This window comes from Lutra lutra, chromosome 9, assembly GCF_902655055.1.
Source record: "Lutra lutra chromosome 9, mLutLut1.2, whole genome shotgun sequence".
Classification (NCBI taxonomy): domain Eukaryota; kingdom Metazoa; phylum Chordata; class Mammalia; order Carnivora; family Mustelidae; genus Lutra; species Lutra lutra.
In genome coordinates, this window is record NC_062286.1 from 77,858,350 (window position 1) to 77,885,159 (window position 26,810).

At 44.0% G+C, this 26,810-nt stretch overlaps 2 protein-coding genes across 3 annotated transcripts in view; one reads left to right on the forward strand and one right to left on the reverse strand.

Moving 5' to 3' along the window:
* Window positions 1-1,421: 1,421 nt before the first annotated feature.
* The window catches only part of SLC3A1 (solute carrier family 3 member 1), a 33,716-nt gene continuing 8,327 nt past the window's right edge, over window positions 1,422-26,810 (forward strand). Inside the window, exons 1-7 of the mRNA XM_047746720.1 lie at window positions 1,422-1,916; window positions 6,246-6,425; window positions 6,544-6,698; window positions 10,426-10,551; window positions 21,438-21,557; window positions 23,999-24,123; window positions 25,721-25,916. Of these exons, the coding sequence (XP_047602676.1) occupies window positions 1,499-1,916; window positions 6,246-6,425; window positions 6,544-6,698; window positions 10,426-10,551; window positions 21,438-21,557; window positions 23,999-24,123; window positions 25,721-25,916 (1,320 nt within the window). The 5' untranslated portion in view covers window positions 1,422-1,498. The remainder of the gene's footprint in view (window positions 1,917-6,245; window positions 6,426-6,543; window positions 6,699-10,425; window positions 10,552-21,437; window positions 21,558-23,998; window positions 24,124-25,720; window positions 25,917-26,810) is intronic.
* Window positions 17,737-26,810, reverse strand: part of PREPL (prolyl endopeptidase like) — a 68,046-nt gene continuing 58,972 nt past the window's right edge. The window contains exons 16-17 of one of the 2 annotated variants that reach the window (XR_007130301.1): window positions 22,268-22,367; window positions 17,737-18,444 (exon numbers count right to left, since the gene is read on the reverse strand). The gene's annotated coding sequence lies outside the window, so the exon portion shown is untranslated. The remainder of the gene's footprint in view (window positions 18,445-22,267; window positions 22,368-26,810) is intronic. The other variant, XR_007130302.1, reaches the window with a different exon arrangement.

Here is a 26,810-nt window from a genome sequence, read left to right on the forward strand (position 1 = left end):
TCTGTGCTGAGCATGGGGTTCAACTCAGGGGCTCGATCCCCAACCCCTGAGATCATGACCTGCGCTAAAATCAAGAGTTGGCCGCCTCACTGAGTCACCCAGGCGTCCCTGATTAAATAACTCTGAAGTACAGGTATTTATTTTTTTTTTAAAGATTTTATTTATTTATTTGACAGAGAGAGATCACAAATAGATGGAGAGGCAGGCAGAGAGAGAGAGAGGGAAGCAGGATCTCCGCTGAGCAGAGAACCCGATGTGGGACTCGATCCCAGGACCCTGAGATCATGACCTGAGCCGAAGGCAGTGGCTTAACCCACTGAGCCACCCAGGCGCCCTGAAGTACAGGTATTTAGTGCATTTATATTTACCTCTAGCTAAGCCCTTGAACTTGCAAGACATAGAATCCTTTTTCTCCACCTCCCTTCCCCCACCTTCAGAAAATGCTTCCAGGAATGGAAACTGAAAAACAGAAAACAAGACTGAGGGCACCTGGGGTCCAGCAGAGTATACAAATGCTTATTTATATGGTTGGCCTGAGATATAATGAAATTAGCTTCTGTAACAAAGCATTGTTCCCTGTCTCCAGACATTCTTCCTCTTGGATTTGTAGGAAGAAAAGAGACCTTCAAAACCAAACATAAAGAAGGGCCTGTTGCGCCTTACAAAATTCAGTGATTTGTTTCTTTTTCTCGTACCTAGCTAAAATGAACATTTTTAAGCTGTTTTTTTTTTTTTTTATGGTGGTAAAATCTAACATAAAATCTACCTCTTTATTTAAGTGGACAATTCTGAGGCGTCAAGCACATTTACATTGTTGTGCAACTGTCACCACCATCCGTCTCCAGAAATTTTTCATCCTCCCAAATGGAAGCGCTGTACTCCGTGAACAATGACTCCCCATATCTCCCTTCCTCCTACTCTCTCTGTCCCCATGAATGAGTCTAGAGGCCTCATAGAAGTGGACTCATACACAATCTGTCCTTTTGTAACTGGCTTCTTTCACTGGGCATAGTGTCTTTAAGATTCATCCATGCTGTAACCCTCAACAGGATTTCCTTTTTACAGCTGAGTAATATTCCATTGTATGCACAGATCACATTTTGTCCATTCATCTCTTGATGGACACCTGCCTTGTTTCCACCCTTTGACTATTGTGAATAATGCTGCTGCGAACATCAGCGCACTCAACCGAGTAACATCTTAAATTGCGGTGGAACACTGCCTCCTTTTTCAGTTTCTCCTCCTCCATGCCCCTGTCCCAATCGAGGGCTGATTCCCTCAGTGTTAGGACTGTAGCCACAACAGCCTCAAGGGCTGATGTACAGAGAATTTTTTTAAACCCCTTTCACCTTTACCCTTTCTTGTTTGGCTGGACTTTGTCCAGCCAGGTTTATTTATAAACCACAAAAGCTCATTAACACCACCAAGCATTTCAGTCAGCCTCCTCTCCAGCTTTGTTATTGCAGGAAGGTACACAGAAGGGATCAGGCAGTGGGACATGGCTGAGGATAAAGGCAAGAGAGACTCCATCGGGATGAGTCTGCGGGGATGCCGGACAAACAACGGGTTTGTGCAGAATGAAGACATCCTGGAGAAGGAGCCGGACCTGGGCAGCCCGCCAGACAGCTCAGTGTCCATCCTTGGCCCCGCCGAGCCTGCCCTACAAGGCATCAGGCCGTACGCGGGCATGCCCAAGGAGGTGCTGTTCCAGTTCTCCAGCCAGGCCCGCTACCGGGTGCCCCGGGAGGTGCTCTTCTGGCTCACCGTGGCTTCTGTGCTCGTGCTCACTGGGGCCACCATAGCCATCATCGCCGTCTCACCCAAGTGCCTGGACTGGTGGCAGGCGGGGCCCATATACCAGATCTACCCGAGATCTTTCAAGGACAGTGACCAGGATGGGAATGGAGACCTGAGAGGTGGGTGCAGAGGCTGGATTTGGGTGGGGCCGGGATGAGGTTGCTTTATGGCTCTCAATCCTCAAAACTGAATTATGCCTGGCTTGTGTACTAAGCACATTCCGTTGTGACTGGTCACACTGAGTGTCTCCTTGTTTATGATATTTGAAAAGCCGTTCAGCACAGCCCAGCAGTTCTTTGCAGGACGAAGGGCTGCTTACCGGAGGCCTTTGAGACCCCATTGGGTTGTTTCATTTATTGCCCGCTAAGTACATACACTTAGCTAATCGATTTTCACTTCTGACATGGAGTAGACTTCCTCCTCACTTGCTTCCTGCCTCTGTGCACCTTCCAGTTTATGTCTTCAGAGTGACCATTTGGAATTGGTTTCCCAGTATATGTAGGACCTACTTCGGTAATCTGGCTGAGAGTTTATTAGTGAATAAAGCATAAATAATGTAGAAAAAAATTAAGTCCTGTCTTTAAAAGGTATAGGCTGAGCCTTTAAAGATGAAATTGAAAAAGGCATGAGCGGGGTGTGTTGGACATTACCTGACTTGAGGATTATTTAAAATAATATCCTACTAGTAAAAACAAAATGAAACACAAAGTAAAAAATCATTTTTTTAAAGTTACACTAATAATTTCCAAATGAGTTATGTATAGAATATCCTTATACTTTATTGCTCAAACCAGGACACTTTTTTTTTTTTTAAATTTTATTAAGTAATCTCCACACCCAAGGTGCGGCTTGAACCACCACAACCCTGAGATCAAGAGTCACATAGGCTTCTGACGGAGCTCCTCGGGTGCCCCCAGGATATTTCTTTTTTTTTTTTAAATATTTTATTTATTTATTTGACAGACAGAGATCACAAGTAGGCAGAGAGGCAGACAGAGAGAGAGAGGGAAGCAGGCTCCCTGCTGAGCAGAGAGCCCGATGCGGGGCTCGACCCCAGAACCCTGGGATCATGACCTGAGCCGAAGGCAGAGGCTTTAACCCACTGAGCCACCCAGGCACCCCCCTCCATACTTATTTTTGTTGTTTTGTTTTTGGGGGTTGTTTTTTGTTTTGGTTTAGGTTTTTAGAGAAGGAGGGGAGGAGCAGAGAGAAAGGGAGAGAGGAAATCCAAGCAGGCTCCAGGCCACGTGGGGCTTGATCTCACAACCCTGAGATCATGACCTGAGCTGAAATCAAAAGTTGGACACTTAACCGACTGAGCCACCCAGCCTACCCCCACCTCCCCCAGGACACTTTTAAAAGTACAATTTTGCCAGACTGCAGACATAAACTGAAACTGTCCTGGGCAACTTGGTTGACACAGTCACCCTAGTTCAGGGTAACGATAAAAAACAAAATAACATAATTTTTTATTAGAATACTTAGTTTGAAAAAAATAAAACAATGATTTAATAGAGTGTGGGACTGGGGATGAGCTTAATCTAACTTTAAAGTATTACAAATAGGAACTTAAATTTCTCTTTTTTGTATCTTCCAATTGAAGATTTTTTGCATCTTCACCAATTGAAATATTATCTGTCCTTCAAGGTGCAGTTGAAACCCATTTTCTGCATTAATCTTTACTTCGCCTCCTGCTCAGAACATGTGCTCCCTTCCCCAGAGCTCCCGCAGGGCTCTGGACTGTTTCCAGTACCCTCTGATCGTGCTTTGTAAGCTATCTGGGTGACTTCCCTTGCACACCCCCCATGCCGCCGTGGCCTTAGCACCTGTTGCCTACGTGTAGGAAATGCCTAGCAAAAGTGATGTTTTGACAGAATAGAGCTAAAACCCCAAAAGCCAAAGATAAACTTCCCCCTTCCTGCCCTCCCTTCGTAATCTTCTGAGACAGCCCAAATTCTGGTGCACAGGGCAAGGTCTCATCAGCTCCTACATTTGCCGTTTCTAGTAGCTTTGCCTGGAGGGACTAGCCTATAATCAATAGGTCTTTGTTCTTGAGGTTGAGGGGATCTGCTTGTTACTATTCGAAACTGTTCTGGGTTTCAATTTGTGTTTTGGTGATTGCCTTCTGCCCCTGGAGTGGGGGCCTGGGATCCCTTGTTTACTTTGTGTCTGTCCAGACCCTTTATTTTTATCCTGTTCCTGTGGCCTATTCTTAAGATACATTGTATTGTTGTTCCGATTTAAATCAAAATCCTTTTGTTGGCTGAGAACAGTCTTGGAGGTGTCACAGACACCTATAATGGGGGAACTGAGGTACAGAGAGGACAAAAATAAGCAGCCAGTCATGGGTAGAGCTCCCAAGCCAGGAATCAGTGGGCTTTGTGTTTTGGTCTCAGTGACCTCCAGCTTGCTGTGTGACCTATGACAGGCTCTGATTATAGGAAGCCACATACAGGCCCCACAGATAGTTACTGGAGATTGAATACTATACTTGAGTCTCTGATCTGCATTTAGGACTCTGAACCAGAGCCACACAAAAAACCACGCTTATCTGCTAATTACCCTACAAGGTTCCAAGTACAGAGTTTCATTCCCATGTCTCTATATAGCCATATCTAGAATTCTCTTCTGTATAAATTCTTGGCTTCAGCCTTGTCCAAAGGAAATAAAATGTGAACCACATAGGTAATTTTAAATTCTTTAGGAGCCACATTCAAACAAGTAAAAAAGAGAAAGAGGAGAAATTCATTTTAATAATAATTTAATTTTTGAGGTGCCTGCCTGGTTCAGTCGGTAGAGCTCTTGATCTTGGGGTTGTAAATTCAAGCCCCAGGTTGGGTGTAGAGATTACTTAAAGAGAAAATCTTTAAAAAAAATATCTAATTTTAATTTAAAATCCATCTTAATCATAATCATTTAAAGTATTTGGCTTAAGCCAACATATCATTCCAACATACAACCAACATAAATGTATTAATGTGATAGTTTACATTCTTATATTCTTCAGAATCCCGTAAGTGTTTTACACTCATAGCACATCTCAGGTCACACTGGTCACATTGCGAGTGCTCAACAATGGCCACACGAGGCACGGGGCTGTCCCGTTGGATGGTGCAGCCTAGACCACGCATTACTCTTCTTTGTTCCTTGGCCCTTAGCCTAGCACCCGGCCTAGATTAGGAGTGCTCAAAAAACATGTGTAGAATAAATTAATACTATAGCCTGGTTTTATTTTTATTTTCTTTTTTAAGTATTTACTTATTTGACAGAGCAAGAGAGCACAAGCAGGGGGAGCAGCAGAGGGAGAGGGAAACATAGACTCCCTGCTGAGCAGGGAGCCCGAAGTGGGACTTGATCCCAGGACTGTGGGATTATGACCTGAGCTGAAGGCAGACGCTTAACCCACTGAGCCACCCAGGCACCCCTTTTGTTTATTTTATTTTTTAAAAGATTTTATTTATTTATTTGACAGAGATCACAGGTAGGCAGAGAGGCAGGCAGGGTGCCGGGCGGGAAGCAGGCTCCCTGCTGAGCAGAGAGCCCAATGCAGGGCTCTATCCCAGGATCCTGAGATTATGACCTGAGCCAAAAGCAGAGGCTTACCCTACTGAGCCACCCAGGCGCCCTTATTTATTTTTTTTTTAATTGATTTTTTTTTAAAGATTTTATTTATTTGACAGAGAGAAATCACAAGTAAGCAGAGAGGCAGGCAGAGAGAGAGGAGGAAGCAGGCTCCCTGCTGAGCAGAAAGCCCGATGCGGGGCTCGAACCCAGGACCTGGGATCATGACCTGAGCCGAAAGCAGAGGCTTAACCTACTGAGCCACCCAGGCGCCCTTATTTTTTTTTTTTTAATTGATTTTTTTAAAGTAGGCTCCATAGGTACCCAGCACTGGACTTGAACTTACAACCCCCAAGATCAAGACCTGAGCTGAGATCAAGAGTCAGATGCTTAACCAACAGAGCCACCCAGGTGCCCCTATAGCCCTAGTTTTATTTTATTTATTTATCTTATTTTATTTAAAGATTTTATTTATTTGTTTGGCAGAGACAGCAAGAGAGGAAGGGAAAACAAGCAGGAGGAGGAAGAGAGGGAGAAGCAGGCTTCCTGCTGAGCAGGACCCTGGGATCAAGACCTGAGCTGCAGGCAGATGCTTAACGACTGATCCACCCAGGCGCCCTAGCCTTAGTTTTAAATATATGAACAATGCACACACAGATTTTTTAAAATGTTCTACATTTATGTTAAATGTCAAAGTTATTGCTGGAAGATGATTTGATGCTGCTTGTAGAACTAGACCTTTCTATTTGAATTGCAACTCAAATTCAACAAAATTCCAAATATTTCTGTTTCAATATAAATCAATTTTAGGCATGTTGGTTTTATATTTAATCCTTCAACTAAAGAAACCCAACTTTATTTTTCATGGCCTTAACTTTTTTCTTTAGGTATCCAAGAGAAACTGGACTACATTGCAAGTTTAAGTATAAAAACTATTTGGATTACTTCATTCTATAAATCATCCCTTAAAGATTTCCGACACGGTGTTGAAGATTTCCGAGAAATTGATCCTATTTTTGGAACGATGAAAGATTTTGAGAATCTGGTTGCAGCCATACATGACAAAGGTAAACTGAGTGGCAGGTGGGTGGGGAGGGGTGGTGGGGGTTAAAGTGTTTTTTTTCCTTAACTGATGTGTATTATTCTAAAATAATTTCTTCTTAACATTTGAAATACTTTCATTAGGTTTAAAATTAATAATTGATTTCATACCAAACCATACCAGTGATAAACATGCTTGGTTTCAACTGAGTCGCAATCGGACAGGGAAATACACTGACTATTACATCTGGCATGATTGTAGGCGTGACGGTGGCACAACCTTACCACCCAACAACTGGGTAGGTACCAACTTGTCTGATTTACAACGGGAACAGATTTTCACTGATTAAACTGGTTATTTTAATAAGAAAAAAATTACAGAAAAAAATTCTAAAGAAAAAAATTAATGGATATTGTTTTGCGGAAGAGGAAAGTTTCCCAAAGAAATAGGACTAGACTACACAAGCCTCCTAATCATTTGGATTTGGACTTTTTATTTCATTGTAGAACAGATGTACTGTAGCAAATTAAAACCTATACTTCCTATTAGCCTCTCCTTCCCTCACTTCCCACTCTGCCCAACTCAGACTCCATGTCCCATGAGGTCTGTAACTGTCTTGCTATTTATTCTCCAGACCCTTTTGCTTTTCTGATGTTGTGACTCCCCTGTCCAATAAAACCCTAGCCATAAATAAACCTGCCCATCCACTTTCTCTTCCCCTGCACCTTGGTATCTATGCCTTTGGAGACCTCACACATTCACTGTCCCCACATGAACTGAGCCACCCCGTCTTCTTGGGAATTTTATTATCCAGGCCCCCCCTCTTTCTCAAATATCCTACCTGCCATCTCCCCATCTTATCATGCTCAGCGGCAAACTCTACTTCAAAGGGAGAGCAGAAGTCATCAAAGCTGCCTCTACATTTTTTTCTTTTTAAGATTTATTTATTTTAGAGAGAGAGAGAGACAGCGGGGAGAGGAGTGGAGGGAGATGAAGATAGAATCCCAAGCAGACTCTGCGCCCAGTACAGAGCCTGATGCAAGACTTGATCTCATGACCCCAAGATCACAACCTGAGCCAAAACCAAGAGTCAGACGCTCAACCAACTGTGCCACCCAGGCTCCCCAACCTTGCCTCTCCTATACCCACCTTTTTCCTACTCACTTCTTCAATGGCAGAGGCCAGGTCCGTCTTGTCTGGGGTTTCTAGACTTACCAATAAAAATCCGGGAAGCCTGGGGCACCTGGGTGGCTCAGTCGTTAAGCATCTGCCTTCGGCTCAGGTCATGATCCCGGGGTTCTGGGATCGAGCCCCACATCGGGCTCCCGGCTTGGTGGGAGGCCTGCTTCTCCCTCTCTCACTCCCCCTGCTTGTGTTCCCTCTCTCGCTGTGTCTCTCTGTCAAATAAATAAATATTAAAAAAAAAAAAAAATCCGGGAAGCCCAATGACATCTGAATTTATAGATAAACAATGCGTAGTTTTTTAGTATAAAGTATTGCTTGGGACAAACTTATACTAAAAATTAATGCATTGTTAACCTGAAATTCAGATTTAATTGTACGTCTTGTTTTTATCTGGCAACTCTACCGCGGCCTCAGGCCAATCCCTCTGGTCGCCATCTCTCCTGGTTTCTGCCGAGCCTTTTGCCCTCGATCCTCTGATCTCTACTCTCCCGACCTTCTCCATAAACAAAGCGACTGGCTCCTAGGCATCAAATTTTAGATGAACCAAGGGCACTCAGAATTGACATGTGTGGAGGCTGACAGTGTAGTCTTCTCCCCATCAACCCCCATTTGAATGAATAGTACTAGTATGCAGCCTGGTGAATAGGAGGTCATCAGCAATCCTGGCAGTGTTAGCTCCTTAATTTTTCTTTTCTCCAGTCTGCACGCTTGCTAATGATGAGATTAGCAAACATTTACTGCCACACTTCCTACGTGCCAGGTTCTGGGCTAAGTGTGTCATATTCATTCATTTAACCTACGCTGCAGTCCTGTGAGTTAGGTTTTAGTTCCTGCTCTGCAGATGGGCAATGGTAAGCACTGTGTCCTCGGTCACACAGCCAATAAATGAGAGGGCTAATGACCGCACAGTCCAGCTGCACCATCTGCTTTTAAAAATTGCCACCCAGGGGCGCTTGGGTGGCTCAGTTAATTAAACATCCAGCTCTTGATTTCAGCTCAGGTCGTGATCTCAGGGTCATGGAATCGAGCCCCATGATGGGCTCTGTGTTTAACAAGGAGTCTGCTTGTCCCTCTCCCTCTGTTCCTCCCCCTGCATGCTGTGTGTCTCTCAAATAAATAGATAAAAGCTTTATCCCTTCTTGATAGGACTGTAACAGCTTCCTCTTCTGGCATCCAGTTTTTCCATCCTTCTATCTGTTCTCCACTGTAGCTAACATTGTAGGGTTTTTTTTTCTGTAGGGTTTTTTTTTTTATATATAATTTTTTAATTTTATTTGACAGAGATCACAAGCAGGCAGAGAGGCAGGCAGAGAGGAGGAAGCAGGCTCCCCGCTGAGCAGAGAGCCCGACGCAGGGCTCCATCCCAGGATCCTGGGATCATGACCTGAGCCGAAGGCAGAGGCTTTAACCCACTGAGCCACCCATGCGCCCCCTTTTTTTTTTCTTTTATAGCCTAATAGTTGATACATACAAAAAGATATGTATTATGAGAGATGTATAAACACCCTGTGTATAGCCACATAATGGAATACTACTCAGCCATAAAAGGAATGAGCTATTTTTTTCCAAAGATTTTTATTTATTTACTTGAGAGAGTGAGTGAGCACAAGCAGGAGGAGCGGGAAAGGGAGAAGCAGACTCCCTGCCGAGTGCAGAGCCTGATGCAGGGCTCGCTCCCAGAACCCTGGGATCATGACCTGAGCTGAAGGCAGATGCTTAATGACTGAGCCACCCAGGTGCCTCTCCCTCAGATGTTCTATTTAACATGAAATGAACAAAAGCCCAAGCTAGAGCCCTGAGGAATGGTCACATGGAAGGAGCCCAGGTGACTGAAAAGGATTTGCGAGTCAGGCTCTGTAGTCACAGATGGGAGCACTCCTCAAAAGAGAACAGCCCCCGGTCAAACTCTGCTGGGCACCAGCACTAGAAGTTGCCAGATTTCTTTTATGCCTGAGAGCTAGTTGGGTTTTTAAGTGGATGATTCTAATAATTTTCTGAGATACAATTTAAATATTCACTCTGTGAGGATTCAAACTCCAAGACCAGGGACATCTGGATGGCTCAGTCAGTTAAGCATCTGCCTTCAGCTCAGGTCATAATCCCAGGATTTTGGGATTGAGTCCCGCATCAGGCTCTCTGCTCAACAGGAAGCCTGCTTCTCCCTCTGCCCCTCCCCCTGCTTGTGTTCCCTCTCTTGCTGTGTCTCTCTCAGTCAAATAAATAAAAAAAAACAAACTCCAAGAGGTGCCTGGATGGCTCAGTGGTTTAAAGCCTCTGCTCAGGTCATGATCTCAGGATCCTGGGATGGAGCCCTGCATGGGCTCTCTGCTCAGCAGGGAGCCTGCTTCCCTTCCCCTCTCTCTGCCTGCCTCTGCCTACTTGTGATCTCTGTCTGTCAAATAAATAAATAAAATATTTAAAACAAAACAAACAAAAAAACCCCTCCAAGACCAGTGGAATGTGTCTTTCTTTCCAAATGACCATCATTTGCATCACTTCACAAACAGGAGTTCTGAGCCTGGATAGAAGGTTCAAGAAAATATGCTAGAAATGTGGGCTCTTTAATTTGGCCTGTTCTGCATTTGAGAGCATTGGTTTGCCATTCTGGTTGTCATGAACAGCTTCTACTCTACAGATCTATCCCAACCACATTTGTGCGGCGCTAGGCCAGCGGGTGGCATTTTAAAGAATTGATTTATCCAGTGTTCTCCCTGGAAGGAAAACTCAGAGGATTTGTGCTCTCAGCCTGCACAGGGCCAGGGATGGTAATGATCATTTCTTTTCGGGCAGTGCCATTATATGAATGCTAAGTAAGTGACTTGCTGGTTTCTGTTTGCTAGTTAAGTGTATACGGAAACTCCAGTTGGCACTTCGACGAAGTACGAAACCAGTGTTATTTCCACCAGTTTTTGAAAGAGCAACCTGATTTAAATTTCCACAATCTTGATGTTCAAGAAGAAATAAAAGTGAGTACAGATACCCATACAGTCTTCTCCATTGCATGGGCATTGAAGTGGTTATTTGACACACTTGATGTTGAACCGTAAGTGTTCAGGCAAATCCAAGTACTGTGAATAAATTCTGTGATTATGGACTCTGATGCAAATATAGACATGGTGGTGGTGGTTCTTTCCTCCCTCTCACCCAGAACAGGTGACAGGGGATGGAGGCCGAAATACCTGGTACCTTCGCCCCTCTGCCTGGGACATTGAGTCAATGTAGTGAGGTGGGCAGAGTGTGGACTCTGGGGTCTGAACCTACATCTGGACCCAGCCCCACTGCAGGCTATGGTGGGCCCCCGGATGAGGTCTTTAGTTTTTCTGTCTCCGATCCCTCGTCTATGAAACATGGCTGATGGCAGTACTTGTCTCATGGGCTCCTTGGAAGAGTAGAGGAGATAACCCACGCGCAGCCCTTCTGTATTCACTCAGTAAATATTCACTTACTGTCTGCTCCGTGCCAGGTCCTGTTCTAAGCACTGGGAACACAGCAGTGAATAAAAGAAGCCGTGCTCTCAAGGAGTTTCTTGTAAACCAAGGGGAAGGCAGACAATTAGCAACTAAATATAGAACATGTCAGGTTGTCCCTCAGGGGAAGGAACATCAGAGTGCCCAGCAGAAGTTGGTTTGGAGACCTCCGTATGTTGAGGTCCTGTTTGGACAAAGACCCGAAATTTGAAGGGGAGCCCTGTGGAGATTTGGGGGAAGAGAATTTCAGGCAGAAGGAAAAGCCTGTGCAAAGATCCTGAGGTGAAAGTGTGCTTGGTGTGTTTCAGAAATGACCTGGAGGCGGGTGTGGATGGTTGCCAGATAGAGCCAATAAGCATGCAAGACTCCAAGGCAATTTTCATTTCAGATAAACAATGAATGACACGCCATTTGGGACCTCCTTCTACGAAAATGTTACTCGTTGCTCATCTGAAATGAAAACTTAGCTGGGCGTCCCATGTTTTATCTGGCAAGCCTACCAGAGCACTGGAGTGACATGAGGGAATGTTAGGGGCTGAGATCCCCAAAGTGGGGTGGGGGTAATCCCACAGGGCTTGCATGCTGAGCTGCTGAAGCTCCCTCTGCAGCCCCTCTCAGGACATTTCCTGTCAGCTCGCACCGGGTGGCAGCTCTAACCATGCCCCACAAGGAATTCTTGCTAAGTGTCAGCTGTGTTGTCGTTGCTGCTATGGCGACAGTGGGCAGGAATTTAGGTTAGTGGGGTAGGGCTCTGCGGTAGGTAGGGAGGGAGGGGGCCTGAACCCATCAGACAGCTGTGGGTCCCTGGAGTATGATTCAGGGGTTTCACACCTTCACAGGGTTGTGCAACCATCACTGCTGGTTCCACAACCTTTTCTTCACCCCAACAAGAAGCCCCATACCCGTTAGCAGACACTCTCCATGCTCAAGTCCCCACCCCCCAGCATGGGGACATCCGCTCATCTCTCTGTCTCTGTGGATATGCCTGTTCTGGACATTCTGTATAAACGAAATCCTACAATATCTACCTATATGTCAATGATATGTATCTGTTTGTAATCTATATTTATCAACTTGAGGAACTGCCCAGTTGCACCATTTTCCACTCCTGCTGACCGTGTGAGCATTCCGACTTCCCGACGTCCTCAACCACACTTGTTATCATCTGTATTTTTGAGTACCATCATGCTAGTGGGTGTGGAGTGGTGTCTCGCTGTGGTTTGCTGTTCCCTGATGGCTAGTGATGTCGAGCATCTTTGCATGTGCTCATAGAGTTTATTTTCCTTTTGTACATTTTTGGAAAGATTTTATTTATTCATTTGAGTTGAGGGGAGGGAGAGCATGGGAGGCAGGGAAGGGTGGTGGAAGAGCCCTGAGATGTGGACCCTGGGATGGTGACCTGGGTGACCCAGGTGCCCCTGTAGTTTATTTTTTTGTATCTTTGCTGGAGAAATGTCTGTTTGAATCCTTTGCCCATTTAAAAATTGTGTTATCTGTTTTTTTTTAAATTGTTGGTTGTGAGTTTTTTTATATATTCTGGATACATGATTTGCAATTTTCCCCCATTCTGTAGGTTGTCTTTTTACTTTCTTGTTGATGTCTGTTGAAGCACAAGTTTTATTTTATTTTATTTTATTTTTTTAAAAGACTTTATTTATTTATTTGACAGAGAGAGATCACAAGCAGGCAGAGAGGCAGGCAGAGAGACAGGAGGAAGCAGGCTCCCCGCTGAGCAGAGAGCCCGATGCGGGACTCGATCCCAGGACTCCGAGATCATGACCTGAGCCGAAGGCAGCGGCTTAACCCACTGAGCCACCCAGGCGCCCCGAAGCACAAGTTTTATTTTTATTTTTTTTATTTTTATTTTTTTTAAAGATTTTATTTATTTATTTGACAGAGAGAGATCACAAGCAGGCAGAAAGACAGACGGAGAGAGAGGAAGGGAAGCAGGCTCCCTGCTGAGCAGAGAGCCCGATGCGGGGTTCGATCCCAGGACCCTGAGATCATGACCTGAGCCGAAGGCAGCGGCTTAACCCACTGAGCCACCCAGGCGCCCCAACAAGTTTTAAATTGTTGTCCAGGTTATCTATGATTTTCCTTTGTTGTTTGTGCTTTTAGTGTCATTTGAAAACCATTGCCTAACCCAAGGTCCTGAAGATTTTCTCCTGTTTTCTTCTCTGACTTTTATAGTGGCAACTTTTACATTTAGGTCTCTGATCCATTTTTTTTTTTTTTTAATTTATTTATTTGACAGAGAGAGATCACAAGCAGGCAGAGAGGCAGGCAGAGAGGCAGGCAGAGAGAGAGGAGGAAGCAGGCTCTCTGCTGAGCAGAGAGCTGGATGCGGGGCTCGATCCCAGGACCCCGAGATCATGACCTGAGCCGAAGGCAGCGGCTTAACCCACTGAGCCACCCAGGCGCCCCCTCTGATCCATTTTTTTAAATTACTTTTTATATATGGTGTGAGGGGTCCAACTTAATTCTTTGGCATGTGGCTATCCAGTTATGTGTGGGTTTTTTAAAAAAGATTTTATTTATTAAGATTATATTTATAAAATATTAAAAATAGTTATTTATTTATTTAAGATTATTTATTTTTTAAGATTTTATTTGTCAATTAATTATTATTAATTTAAGATTGGGAGAATGAGTGGGAGGAGGGGCAGAGGGAGAAGCAGACTCCCTGCAGAGCAGGGACCTTGACAAGGGACTCCATCTTTGGACCCAGGATCATGACCTGAGCTGAAGGCAGATGCTTAACTGACTGAGCCACCCAGGCGCACCCCCTATTATATGTGTTTTAGAAAGATTATTATTGGGGCACCTGCATTGGGCTCCCTGCTCAGCAGGGAGTCTTCTTCTCCCTCCCCTTCTGCCCTCCCTCAGCTTATGCTCATGCTCTCTCTCTCTCTCTTTCAAATAAACAAAATCTTAAAAAAAAAAAATAGGGGTGTCTGGGTGGCTCAGCTGGTTAAGCATCCATTTTTTTTTTTTTTTTTTTTTTAGATTTTATTTATTTATCTGACAAAGACACAATAGACACAATGAGAGAGGGAACACAAGCAGGGGAGTGGGAGAGGGAGAAGCAGGCTCCTTGCCAAGCAGGGAGCCCAACATGGAGCTCAATCCCAGTACCCCGGCATCAGGGCCCAAGCCAAAAGCAGAGGCTTGACAACTGAGCCACCCAAGTGCCCCGAGAACCCAATTCTTGATTTCAGCTCCAGTCATGATCTCAGAGTCCTGGGATCAAGCCCCGTGGCAGGCTCTGCAGTCAGGGAGATGACTGCTTGAGATTCTCTCTCTCTCCTCTCCCTCTGCCCCTCCTCCAGCTCCCCCATCTCTACTTACAAAATAACAAAATACAAAAAATCTTTTAAAAAAATGAACATAAAAAAGATTATTCTTTCCCCATTGAACTGTCTTGGAACCCTTTTGAAAATCAGCTGGCTATAAATGTCAGGATGTGGTTCTGGACTCAGTTTTGCTCTATTGAACTATAGGTCTGTTCTTCTGCCAATAGCACAGTGCTTGGATGAGTGTAGCTTTGTAGGAAGTTTTAAAGTTCGAAGTATGAGTCCTACAACTTTATTCTTCTCCTTCAAGATTGTTTGGCTATTTTGGGTACTTGTATTTCTCTATCTGTTTCACCCATCTCCTATCCACCTCCCCTTTGGCAACCACCAGTTTGTTCTCTGTATTTAAATTTCTGTTTTATGTTTATTTGTTTTGTTTCTTAGATTCCACATATAAGGGAAATTAGGTGGTATCTGTCTTTCTTTGGCTTACCTATTTCATTTTATAATACCCATAGGTCCCATATAACACCCATAATACCCATAGCATAATACCCACTAGGTCCATCCATACCATGCAAATGGCAAGAACACATTATTTTTTATGGGTGAGTGTGTGAGAGAGAGTGTGTGTGTGTGTGCGCGCGCGTGCGCGCATGCATGTACACAGACACCACATCTTTATTGATTCATCTTTTGATGGACACTTGGGCTACTTTTCTATCTTGGCTCTTGGGAATATTGCTGTAATAAACATAGAGATGCATGTTTCTTTTTGATGGTACTTTCATTTTCTTTGGGCAAATATCCAGTAGTGGAGTTACTGGATCATATACATTCCATATGAATTTTAGGACCAGCTTGTCAGTTTCTGCAAAGAAGCCCACTGCTGGGATTTGAGTAGGGATTGCCTTGAATCTGGGCATCAGTTTGGGGGGGAGTATCGCCAGTTTAACAATATTAAGTCTTCTGATCCAGGAACAGAATGTCTTTTTGTTTGTTTAGGTCTTTAATTTCTTTCAACACTGTTGTAGTTTCCAGTGTACAAGGCTTGCATGTCCTTTGTTAAACATATTCCTGTAGACTCCTTAGTTTTAAGGCTGTTTTTACTATACATGTTTGATGTTTCTCAGAATTTAGATGAATTGCTTTGGGATCTGTTCTAGAAGTAGGCACCAAGTCAGGGCAGCCTTGTCCCATTGGGGTTGGGGAGCGGTGAAAGGGGATAGACACAGCTACTAACTAGGGATTAGTTTTAAACATCTTTGGTGGAGTATGGACTCTTTTCTCCATCACCAAAGATCATTTACACACCCCGACCTGCACCTTCTCCCCAACCTGCCCTCACACACTTCTTGGGTGTTTATTTTGTGCCAAGTGCTCTACCTGGATCATCTCATTCAATGATCAGAGCAAACCTAACTTAGGAGATAGCCGGACCATTTTACCGAGAAGGAAGCTGAGGCTTGAAGAGGGAAAGTCACCCACCTGGGGAGTGACAGAGCAGGATTCAAACCAGAGTCCATGCTCTTCCCCACAACGCTACTTCTGACTTGAGGCCAAGCTGGTTCTGTCTCTCTGCTTCACTTTTCTTACACAGTCTTTTCAAGGGGATTCAGTTGGAAATTCATAAATGTGAGTGTAGTCCAGTTGGTTTATCGGCCAGTGGATTTCTCCAGGCTCCTGGTGGCAACAGGGATGGATGGTCTGAAGATGTTCAGACAAGTGTGGTCAATTTTGACAAAATGTGCCAGCCAGTGCATTAATTATTTTTTTGACTAATCCATCTGTTCCCTTGCAGGCCTCCAGGTAGTGGACTGTGTGAACAGGAGCCTTATTTACTAGTCTCAACAGGATGAGAGTCCTCTTGAGATGAATCATTACTGCCCCCAGTTGAAGATTGGACATTTTTGCAAGGCTGGTATAAATTTGGGATTAGCAGTAGATAAGAAAGGCAGAGAAGCTCTAAGGGAAGGCTCTTTGCTCCTGAAAGGCTTTTTAGCATGAAAGGGACTTTCCGACACCCATCTATCCCCCAGTAGCTCTTATCTCGGCAGGAGAGCTAAGCAGGTTAATAATTTGCAACTCAGGGAGTTAGTGGTGGCGGGGAGGCATTTGGATGACTCCTGTTTGCATGCCAGCTTGCACTCCTGGAGACATCTGGCTCTGGCTCCTGTCAGATTTCAGATTATTGGCACAGCGGGAGGCTGGCATTCAGGGGACACAAGGCACAGAGCACCCTCCTCTCTGTACTCCCCCTTGCGCTGGCCTTCAGGTTACTTGGCTCTGCCCTGAATCTCTCAGGGCTTGTGTGTGTTTACCTAGTGAAGTCTAGCAGCCTTCTTGGAGAAGATGGGGGCTTATGTTTGTAGAGTGTTTTGTAGTCACTCTTGTTTTTACTTGCCCTCAAATCCCTTATTTGACAAATGAAGGAACTGAGAGGAGAAATGACCCATTGGGTTAGCAGCAGAGCAGGGAAAAGACTGTAGAGAGCCCAGCCCTCTGCCTGAACTGTGTCGGTATGACCCTGATCCCACCAGGTGGAAATGTTGAGCCCTTTGTGTGGGATCCTAGGGAGTTAGCGTGTTTGTGGCAGCTGGGGACAGGGAGCCCCGAGGGCTCCCCTACCCTCCACCCCTCTGGTTTAAGATGGAACCTTGACTGCAAATGTCAGCTCTGCTCCTACTGAGCATGGTGTCGGCAGCTCCATCCAAAATAAAATGGACTCATACCTGCTTAATAAACCACTTTATGTTTGCAGATAATACCTGGGCCATTACTGCGCCTCCTCTATGCCAGGCACTTGGGTATAAATTCTTAACTCCTTGAACAGTGTGTATTCGGTAATGACCACATGCCAGGGGAGGATGTTTGGTCAGCTAGACACACGCTGTAGCCTTCTTGGGGCTTCTATCCCAAGGGGGGTGGGAGACAATGAAACGGGCAATTACAGTGAAGTGTACTGAGTGGTGGTGATTGTAGGAGGTTGGAGTACACAGGGCAGGCAGCTAACCTGGACATGAGTGGGAGAGAGCTTTCAGAGGGTGTAGTGATACCTAATAGATGAGTAGGGCTGAGCCAAGTGAAGAGGCTTGGGGCGGAGGGTTTCAAGCAGAGGGAGGGCATGGATCAGGGACATTGGAGGTGCTCGGAGTCGTCCCATATGGCTGGGACATGGTATATGGAGAGAGAGCTGGCTCAATGAGACTAGAGGGGGATGAGGCAAGGTGAGGAGTTGGCTTTACAAGGTCTTAGGGAAATCATTTTCCATTTGCGTTTTGGAAGTCAGTGACTTTGCAGAAGAGGTTTGAGTGGGGCAGGTTTGGAGGAGAAAGCAGAGGAAATGGGTAGGGGTGCCGGACAGTACTAATTCTGACGCCACTACTTACTAACTCTATGACCTTGATCGAGGTACTTCATCTCCCTGTGCCACAGATCCCTCGTTAGTAAAACAGGGACAGTAATGGCACACACACTGTAGGGTTGATTGGGGAGATGTGTTTTATTTTACTCTAAGATTTTATTATTTGAGAGAGAGAGAACATGAGTGGGGGTGGGGGGTTGGGGCAGAGGGAGAGGGACAGGCAGACTCCCTGCTAATCAGGGAGCCTGACACAGGGCTCCATCCTAGGACCTTGAGATCATGACCGACTGAGCCATCCAGGCGCTCTGGGGTAAGTGTTTTAATCTCTATAAGCCATATAGGTCATTGTGTCCCTTGTTATTTGAATGCTCATTAAATAATCAATACATGGGTAGATAAATGAGTAAATACTGTTGTGAAATGGAGCGTAAGAGCCCCGAAGAGTGCTAATATTTAAAGGGCTGCAGAGTAGACAGAGAAGAGTGGCAAACGAGGAGCGGGTATCCTGAAGCCCAGGGATATGTGTTTTTCTGGAAGAGGAGTTTGGTCAGCGGTGTCAAACACTGCAGAGAGATCAGGCTATATAAAGACCCACATGTGAATGGACTCTAGCAGCAATACCTTTAGTCCAGGGTGGGTTGGTGAGGTCGTGCAGCTGATGCACAGTGGGGAGAAGGGACAGTATCCGCACGGGGCAGAATCCCGAGCTCTTGATCCTTCCATCATACCCTGCTCCTGGAGGAAAGAGCCAACAATTTTACTAAGATTTCTGAACAGCAGTAGGGTCCGTTCTCTTTCCTTTGCTTATAAACAGAGGATGTAGTTTTTCTTCTGTACTTCTAAAGTGTCCTATACTTTCTCCTTCCTCCTCAAGATGTACGCCCCGGGGTTATGTCAGTTTCAAGATGATGTCTTACACACACCACATGTAAGAGCAGAGTTTTTCTATTTCCCAAACTAACCTTTTCAGGCAAATGGGCCCAGTAACTTCACAAGGAAAGGTTTGCCTCAATTGTGAACTTGGATATTAGTAATGTTTAATTGGTTCCTTTTTTTACTCAGAGCAGTAAGTTAAGGAGAAAAGAATGGAAAGGTGCCCAGTAGAAAAATGGGGATTCTGTGATGTCATGGGAGCGCTACAGGAATTGGGGACACAATGTACTGTCCCAGGAGTCCCATGGCGCCTTGGTGGGTCACCCAGACCTGGCGGAACTAGGCTCTGTGCCCATTTCCACACCCGGCACCCCGGGAGAGCTTAACTGGAGTAAAGAGAGGGTTAACGATTAAGATCTGGAGCTCCCTTTTCTCACCTAGTTGGGAGAATAAATAGCACAAAGCAAATTATTTTTCAAGAGCAAATTTTGAATTATCTGTCATTTACAATGACTCTCAATAACCATCCAGCTTTTACTGTTTTATCTCCTTAAACAATGACAGTATCTCTTACTGGACTAAAGTGGAAAACCCCTGCTGGGGCCCGAAACCTTTGCGGGGATACACATTTCTCATTTTTTATGGCTGGGTCAATGGTTAGTAAGGCTAACTATTCCCAAGGGGAATACCACAAAGAAAGCAGATTCACCCCTACCCCCATCCCTCGTAGGAAACCAGTGCTCCAAAGTTTAATGTTTACAACCGCATGGCATTTAATGTTTCCCCACATTTTTGTCAGAGGTGGCTTGGGTAGATTACAGCTATTTGTGTCGTTTCCTGCCCCGTCCCCAACTGTCCACCTCCAGTGTTCCCTCAAGTCTAGCGCCACCTGGGGGTGGACGTGGGTTGTGTGGGGTCCGAAGCTTGTGAAAATTTAGGACCTTCTTAAAACAGTGTAAAATTAGAGTGTTTATTTAGAATGGAGAAAGAAGGTAGGTAGGAAGGGGCCCAAGTGAGTGAGGGGTCCTGAAGCTTAAAGCTTGTTCGCTTCACGCTGAACTGACCCCTGGGGCCACTGAGACCATTCTCAGGGTAGAACACATTAAGGGGCACCTTAGTATCTGTTGACTTCTCTCTCAACCTCAAACCCATTGCTCTCACTTCCTGCCATCCTGCTGCACTCACCTCAAGGGTAAATCCTACTATTTCACCTTTTCTGTACTACCATGTTCCTCTCCTTTAAAGCTTTATCTACCTGTGATTTAAATATTTTTGCCTTACTATTTGATATCTAGTTGGGGAGTCTAAATAAATTCAGGAGACCTAGGGCCAGGTCTGTTGTAGTTTGCTCATGGCTATAGGGCTTAGCTAAGTACCTGGCCCATAAGGGGAACACAAATACCTAATGAATGAATGTATTTGGTAAGAGTAAGATGATAGAACAAATTTGTGGGTTTTGTGTGGCTAGAGCCAGCTTAATGTTATTTGGTTCAGTTGTGTCCATGCTAAGATTGTAAGCAGTCTGCTCTTTGATTGGAAAATCATTTTCAAGCTTTGTTGTTTAAAAATGTCACCTTAAAGGGACCTGACCTCAGCAGTGCTAACCCTTGCATGTAGCCTGTAAGGAACTCTAGAGACCCTTGAATGGCAGCACTCTGGAGACCCCATATCCACATGTAAATACAAGAAAGACTTCAAAGGAAACGTGTGATTTTGGGGATAGTCTTCATTTGGGAGCTCTGCATCTGTTGCCCCCCATAAATTTGGCACTTGAATCTAGTACTTTGAATTGTGGACTATGTGTTCTAATACGGTATGTTCCTGTAAAACCTTCCATTCGGCAAGGGATGAGCTGAGCAAAGTCAGGAGAGCCACTGTTCCTTTGCAGAAGGGCAGCTTGTGGTTGGTGCTCGAGTAGGGCCAGCTAGGAGGGGTGGGGAGATGAGACCTAAGCCCTTCCGCTCTCCAAGGCCACTTGTCCTCCACCTGCCCTGATATAGGCCAAGTCAGTCTCTGCCTCTGTGCTTGGCCATCCTGTCCTACAAACAGTCCAGAATGTTCTTTGTAATCTCACTCCCTGAAAAAACTCTCACTGGTCAAAGTAGAACTAGCTCTTCTTTCTTCGGGTATGTCTGCTCATGTTAAATTTATTCTTCTTGGAGCTCTAACACCCTGTGAAGGAATCTCCTTTCATGATGTTGAGCTACATACACCCCACCTTGCATTATTAGGTAACTCTCTTCTGTCTCATGTGTCCCCAACTATTCTGTAGATGCCCTGAAGCCAGGGAACATGTACTTTTAGTGTCCCAACAGTATCACATGTTGGATTAACTTGGGCTTGATACTGTGTACTTTCACTAAGGACCTGGTGCTATGTCAAAGGCAAGGGAAACAAATGAAAACTGCAGTCTTTCCTTCTAGAATCTCCCAGTCTGGTGGAAGAACCCCTCATGACCAGATGCTTAGCTGATTATTTTCTCTGTTTGGAGTGACCTTTGAGGAACTGGGGGTAAGGGGAGAAAGATATGTTCCCAGTTTCTCCTGAGTCCTTTCATTGTGGCTTCATTCCTTTTGAGTGATTGTTTAAGCTTTGTAAATGTGCTCATAGCATAGTTACCAATGTAACATTCTGGATTCAAAGTTGAGGGAAGTATGGGAATCTGTTCATGCAGTTACTGCAAGTTCGTTATATTAAGACACTGCTATGCCTAACAGGTAAAAATATACTATGTGAGTGCTGTGCTTGTTCTGTATGTGGATTTGGCTGTTTTATGATGGGAAGACGTTACAGACACACACTTTTATTAAACATTATGATAATGTAACCAAAGGATTTTGCTTTTTTGAATTTAGGAAATTATACAGTTCTGGCTCAAAAAGGGTGTTGATGGCTTTAGTTTCGATGCTGTTAAATTTCTTCTAGAAGCAGAGCATCTGAGAGATGAAGCCCAAGTGAATAAGGCTCAAACACCGGTAATGTTAAAACATTATTTTCCCTCCTTTCTGAAAATGTCATGTGTTTTCTTTTTTAGCATGAGACACCAATGACCAGAGATGAGAATGTAGTTAAAATATTAATATTTGCATCTGAATTTAAAGCATAGTTTTGTTTTGTTTTTTTTTTTAAGTAAATTCCACATCGAGCATGGGGCTCAGACTCATAATCCCAAGATCAGGCATCACATGCTGCACTGATAGAGCCCAGCCAAGTGGCCCTGTAGGAAGTGCTTTTAATCTTCAGGAAGTACAAGAGTTTCAAATCCATATGCCTAGATGTTTCCATCCATTGATTCCCTCTGGTATAGGGCATCCTTGAGGAGTACTTCGGTGACAAGGGTTCTGAGGGCTGGACACTGGACTCTGCCAACAGCTATAACTACTCACTGTGATTTTATTATCTCATTCAAGCTACAGTGAGGAGGCCTGTAATTCCTCAGGCGCTTCTGTAGTCGTTAAAGGACACACAAAAGGGAATAAACACTTGCTGAGTGTCTACTGTATGCTGTGTGTTAGGACAGTCCAACTCTTGCAACAGCTCATGAGAGACATTTCATGATCCTCATTAGGAAATCTTAGAGAAGTTAATTTTTCAAGGGTGGCAGAGATGATAAATAGAATTGCAAACCAAGCATATCTCACTACAGAGTCTGGGCTTTTTGTGGTTCCACACCAGTGGCTCTCACCTTTCCCCCCATGTCACGCATGAGAACCAGGACGCCACTGTGCTCTTCTGACCGCCACTCTACAGACACTCTATGTTCAATGGCAAAGTAGACAGGAGTCCTAAAATGGGTTTCAAAATAATGGATTTGTACACCTTAAAGAACTGGAGAATCAACAACAAATCAAACCAACTCCATATATAAGAAGGGAAATAATCAAGATGAGAGCTGAGATCAATGAGGTAGAAACCAGAGATATAGTAGAACGCATCAATGAAACTAGAAGCTGGTTTTTTAAAAGAATCAATAAGGGACGTCTGGGTGGCTCAGTTGGTTAAGCAGCTGCCTTCGGCTCAGGTCATGATCCCAGCGTCCTGGGATCGAGTCCCACATCGGGGTCCTTGCTTGGCAGCGAGCCTGCTTCTCCCTCTGCCTCTGCCTGCCACTCTGTCTGCCTGTGCTCACTCTCGCTTCTCTCTCTCTGACAAATAAATAAATAAAATCTTAAAAAAAAAAAAATAAAAGAATCAATAAGATCAATAAACCATTGGCCACACTAATCCAAAAGAAAAGAGAGAAAGCCCAAAATAATGGATTTGTAGATTTACACAATGGAATAGTATACATCAGTCAAAATAAATGAATTACAGTGACACACAATATGGGTGAATATTAGCTGTATAATGTTTAGTGAAAAAACCCTTAAATAATTAAAGCATGATGCCCTTCTTATGAAATAAAATGAAATTGTTATTACCAAGTATCTAGCTTCTGTCCTGAGTAATAGACTTATGGGTAATCTCATTAAACCCAATCAGTTAACCAAAGAAAAGCTGGCAATGCAGGGACTAATTATGAGAGCATGTCATGAACCAAAGGCTATTTTTTGTGGGGTAGGTAAAGCACATGATTTCCAATACAAAAAATGAAGGAAAAAAAAAATGAAGGAGCCGAAAAGTGTTTTATTAGTTAGTCCCAAAGAGATACACTTTTATCTTTGGAGAAGAAATCTTTAAGTAACCTTGCTAATTATGATGAAATGTTAAGGCATATGTTTCCAGTTATGATCAGAACAATAGGTTTTGTGTGGCATTCAAGAAAAAACTAAAGAAAAAGTTATTTCAGGTAGAGAGCTAAGATTCCAAAAACTTTAGATCTAGCAAGTTCACTTACTAAAAAGGGGTCCACTGAATGAATGGCAATGCAGGTGTACACTGTCTAGTCTGTCCATGTCCCAACCCAGTAGAGCCTTGGCTTGTGTTAGGTAGAATCTTTTACTTTGGATTCTAGATTACTGTAACCCTAGGAAGACACAGAATGAGTATCAGGAATAATTACTGAAACCCTGGCAAAGTGGTTCTTTACCACTTCTAGCCTTTATTCTTACTATTACACTTTGGACAGAAATTTAGTGAGCAGATCAAGCATAGGTTTAACAGTGAGTTCTATATATTTGCTTTGCTTTTAGGAGCAGCATTTAGGAGAATTAAATGTTTGGGAGAGGATTCTGCTAAATAGACTACTGGTAGTTAATGGTCAGATGTTCAGTAAAGTTTGTTTACTAGATTTACAGTTGATAATAGTCATGAATGTTATTCTCCAGCCACAAAACCCAGTGAAAGTCCTAGGATCATCTTTCAGGTTGTATGCCTTGGCTTGAGCCCTTTGAAGAGACAGTCTATATTAGCATAAGGCCAGCTACGGACATCTGACATGGGAAATGATGGCAGCTATGCTTTTCTGTCTCCAAAGGACACAGTGACACATTACTGGGAGCTGTACCACGACTTCACTACCACGCAAGTGGGAATGCATGACATTGTCCGGAGCTTCCGGCAAACAATGGACCAGTACAGCAGGGAGCCTGGGAGATACAGGTAATCACAAGACACACTTCTGTTCTTCAAAGGCGTAGGGTGTGACCTCAAGTTAATCCTTCACTGCCAGGCCTTCTCAAGAGGCTCAAGCTATTTAACCCCCGTGACTACAGTGTATTATAATTTGGTTATGCCAGGGCCTAGTATATTCTTTCTTGTTGCTTAACTTTGATTTCCAGTTTCCTCTTTTATAAAATAATGCCCATCACAGTACTTATTTCACAGGAATTTTGTGAAAATCACTCAAAAGGTAGTATATAATCTAAATGTTAGCATTAAGTATTCTTTAAAAAAAAAAAAGATTTTATTTTTTTATTTGACAGAGAGAGATCACAAGTAAGCAGAGAGGCAGGCAGAGAGAGAGGGAGATGCAGGCTCCCCACCGAGCGGAGAGCTGGATGCAGGGCTCTATCCCAGGACCCTGAGACAATCACCTGAGCTGAAGGCAGAGGCTTAACCCACTGAGCCACCCAGGCGCCCAAGTATTCTCTTTTTATCATTACTATTTGGTCTATTAGTGTCCAGGATACAGTATGAATTCAAATGTTTCAGCTAAGCTGCTAGATCACAATGGTTTGCTAACATAGCTTTGGAATCAGATGGACCTAAGGTAGCGTTCTGTGTAACAGCTGTGTGACCCTGGACTGGTTTGCTGACACAAGTACCATTTTCTCATCAATGAAAAGGTGACAGCAACACCGCATCAGGGTTTTGTGAGACTGCATGAGATAATGTAGATGAAACACTTAAAACAGGGACTAACACATAATAAACACTCAATAAATCCATATGTATACAGATCACCCAATAGCATGAACAGAAATAAATTTCTCCTCCTTAAAGTAGGTCCTCTGATTGCTATCTCCATTCTATAGATGAGGATAATGGAGACTCCAAGCTGTGTGACTCTGGTCTACTATCTGTGACTACACAGATGGTAATGGCAGGAATGGGACTGGAACTCAAACACCTGGGCTCTGGATACTATGCACTTACCTCAAACATGTAAAGCCAGCACTGATGTGGGTCACTGAGGCTAATGTGTCTTTCTCTGACAGTGTTTGCTTTTAAGTAAGCTCTACACCCAGTGTGGGGCTTGAACTCATGACCCTTGAGATCAAGAGTCATGTGCTATACCAACTGAGCCAGCCAGGCGCCCCTAGAGTGCACCCCAATAATAAAGTGAGACTTTACAGGGATTCCTGTACAAGAGGTTTCTGGGGAAAACTCCCTTACATGATATGCAAACATACACTATAGATTCCAAGCAGAACGATGAGAATTGATAAAGTCTTCATGGAAGTTACTGAGTTTTAATCAGACTTAGGAAGGAGAGAACCATATTGACTGAGATTCAAATGTGTTCTTTAACTCTTAGACACAGCCTAGTATTAGGCTAGTCCTTGGGTTTATTGTCCATGAGAAATGAGAAATCGTCCAGGTGGCCCAGCATGCTATTACTTGGCCATCTGGCTTGATTATGCTTCCCAGTGAGTCCAGCCAGATATGGTTAAGTCAGGCAGACTGAAGCAGCTGCAGAATGCTCCCCAGTCTTCTGACAGGCCCTGAGGACACTGCACCCTGCCAACTCTTCCAGGTTCATGGGGACTGAAGCCTATGGAGAGAGCATTGACAGGACCATGATGTACTATGGGCTGCCTTTTATTCAAGAAGCAGATTTTCCCTTCAACAATTATCTCAGTCAGCTAAACACTCCTTCTGGGAACAGTGTGTTTGAGGTTATCACATCCTGGATGGAAAACATGCCAGAAGGAAAATGGCCTAATTGGATGGTAAGTCCTCATGCCTGAGTCAGGATATCTGGTGCCGGTGTGCTTGCTGAATAGTCAGCCCTAAAATGAGGGGTATGTCTGTCTGTAAGGGACCTTAACCTTTCCTTTAATTGGTGATTATTTAGTGAGCCAGGCCAGGCCAGGCCAGGCCTTTTTGTTGTTTTTCATTTTTTTCCTTTTGGTTCTCAGACTAGATAATCTCGATTGCACAGTGTTCAAATCTGTCAAGCCCATCTAGTGAACTTCTCCTTTCAGTGGTCATACTTTTTCAACTCTGAAATTTCTCTCTGGTTCTTTTTCATAATCTTTGTATTGATAGTATCTATTTGAAAACACTGTCCTCACACTTTAAATTCTGTGCTTTTAGTTCTTTGAAGATAAGTGTAGTAGTTGATTTAAAAATCTTTGTCCACTAGTCCAATGTCTGGGTTTCCTCAGCCACACCTTCTACTGACTGCTTTTTTTGTTTTCTGTTGCTCTGCATGCCTTCTGTGTTCCTTTTTGTTGCTGAAAACTGGATATTTTAAATAATGTAGTAATGTAGGAAATTCCATCCACTCTTCCTCCCCAGTGTTTGTTGTTGCTATTTATTTAATTTTGTAAAATCTGTGTTCTTTGTTGGGTATGGCCACTTGGTGAGTTTGTTTATTGTCAGTTAATGATTGGAAGAGATTCCTGAACCACCCTGAACCATTCATTCTTCCAGCCTTTGCTGGAAGAATGAATGGGTGTGTATGTGTGTGTGTCAGTCAGACTTTCTTGAAGGCCCCAGCTTTTAAGGTTTTTGGTCAGTCTCTGTTGAGCCCCAGTTGGTACCACCACCTCAGGCAGGTGTGATGCTAAACAATTGCTGTTTCTGCCAAATACCTTGGGGATAGGGGATTTCTCTGATGA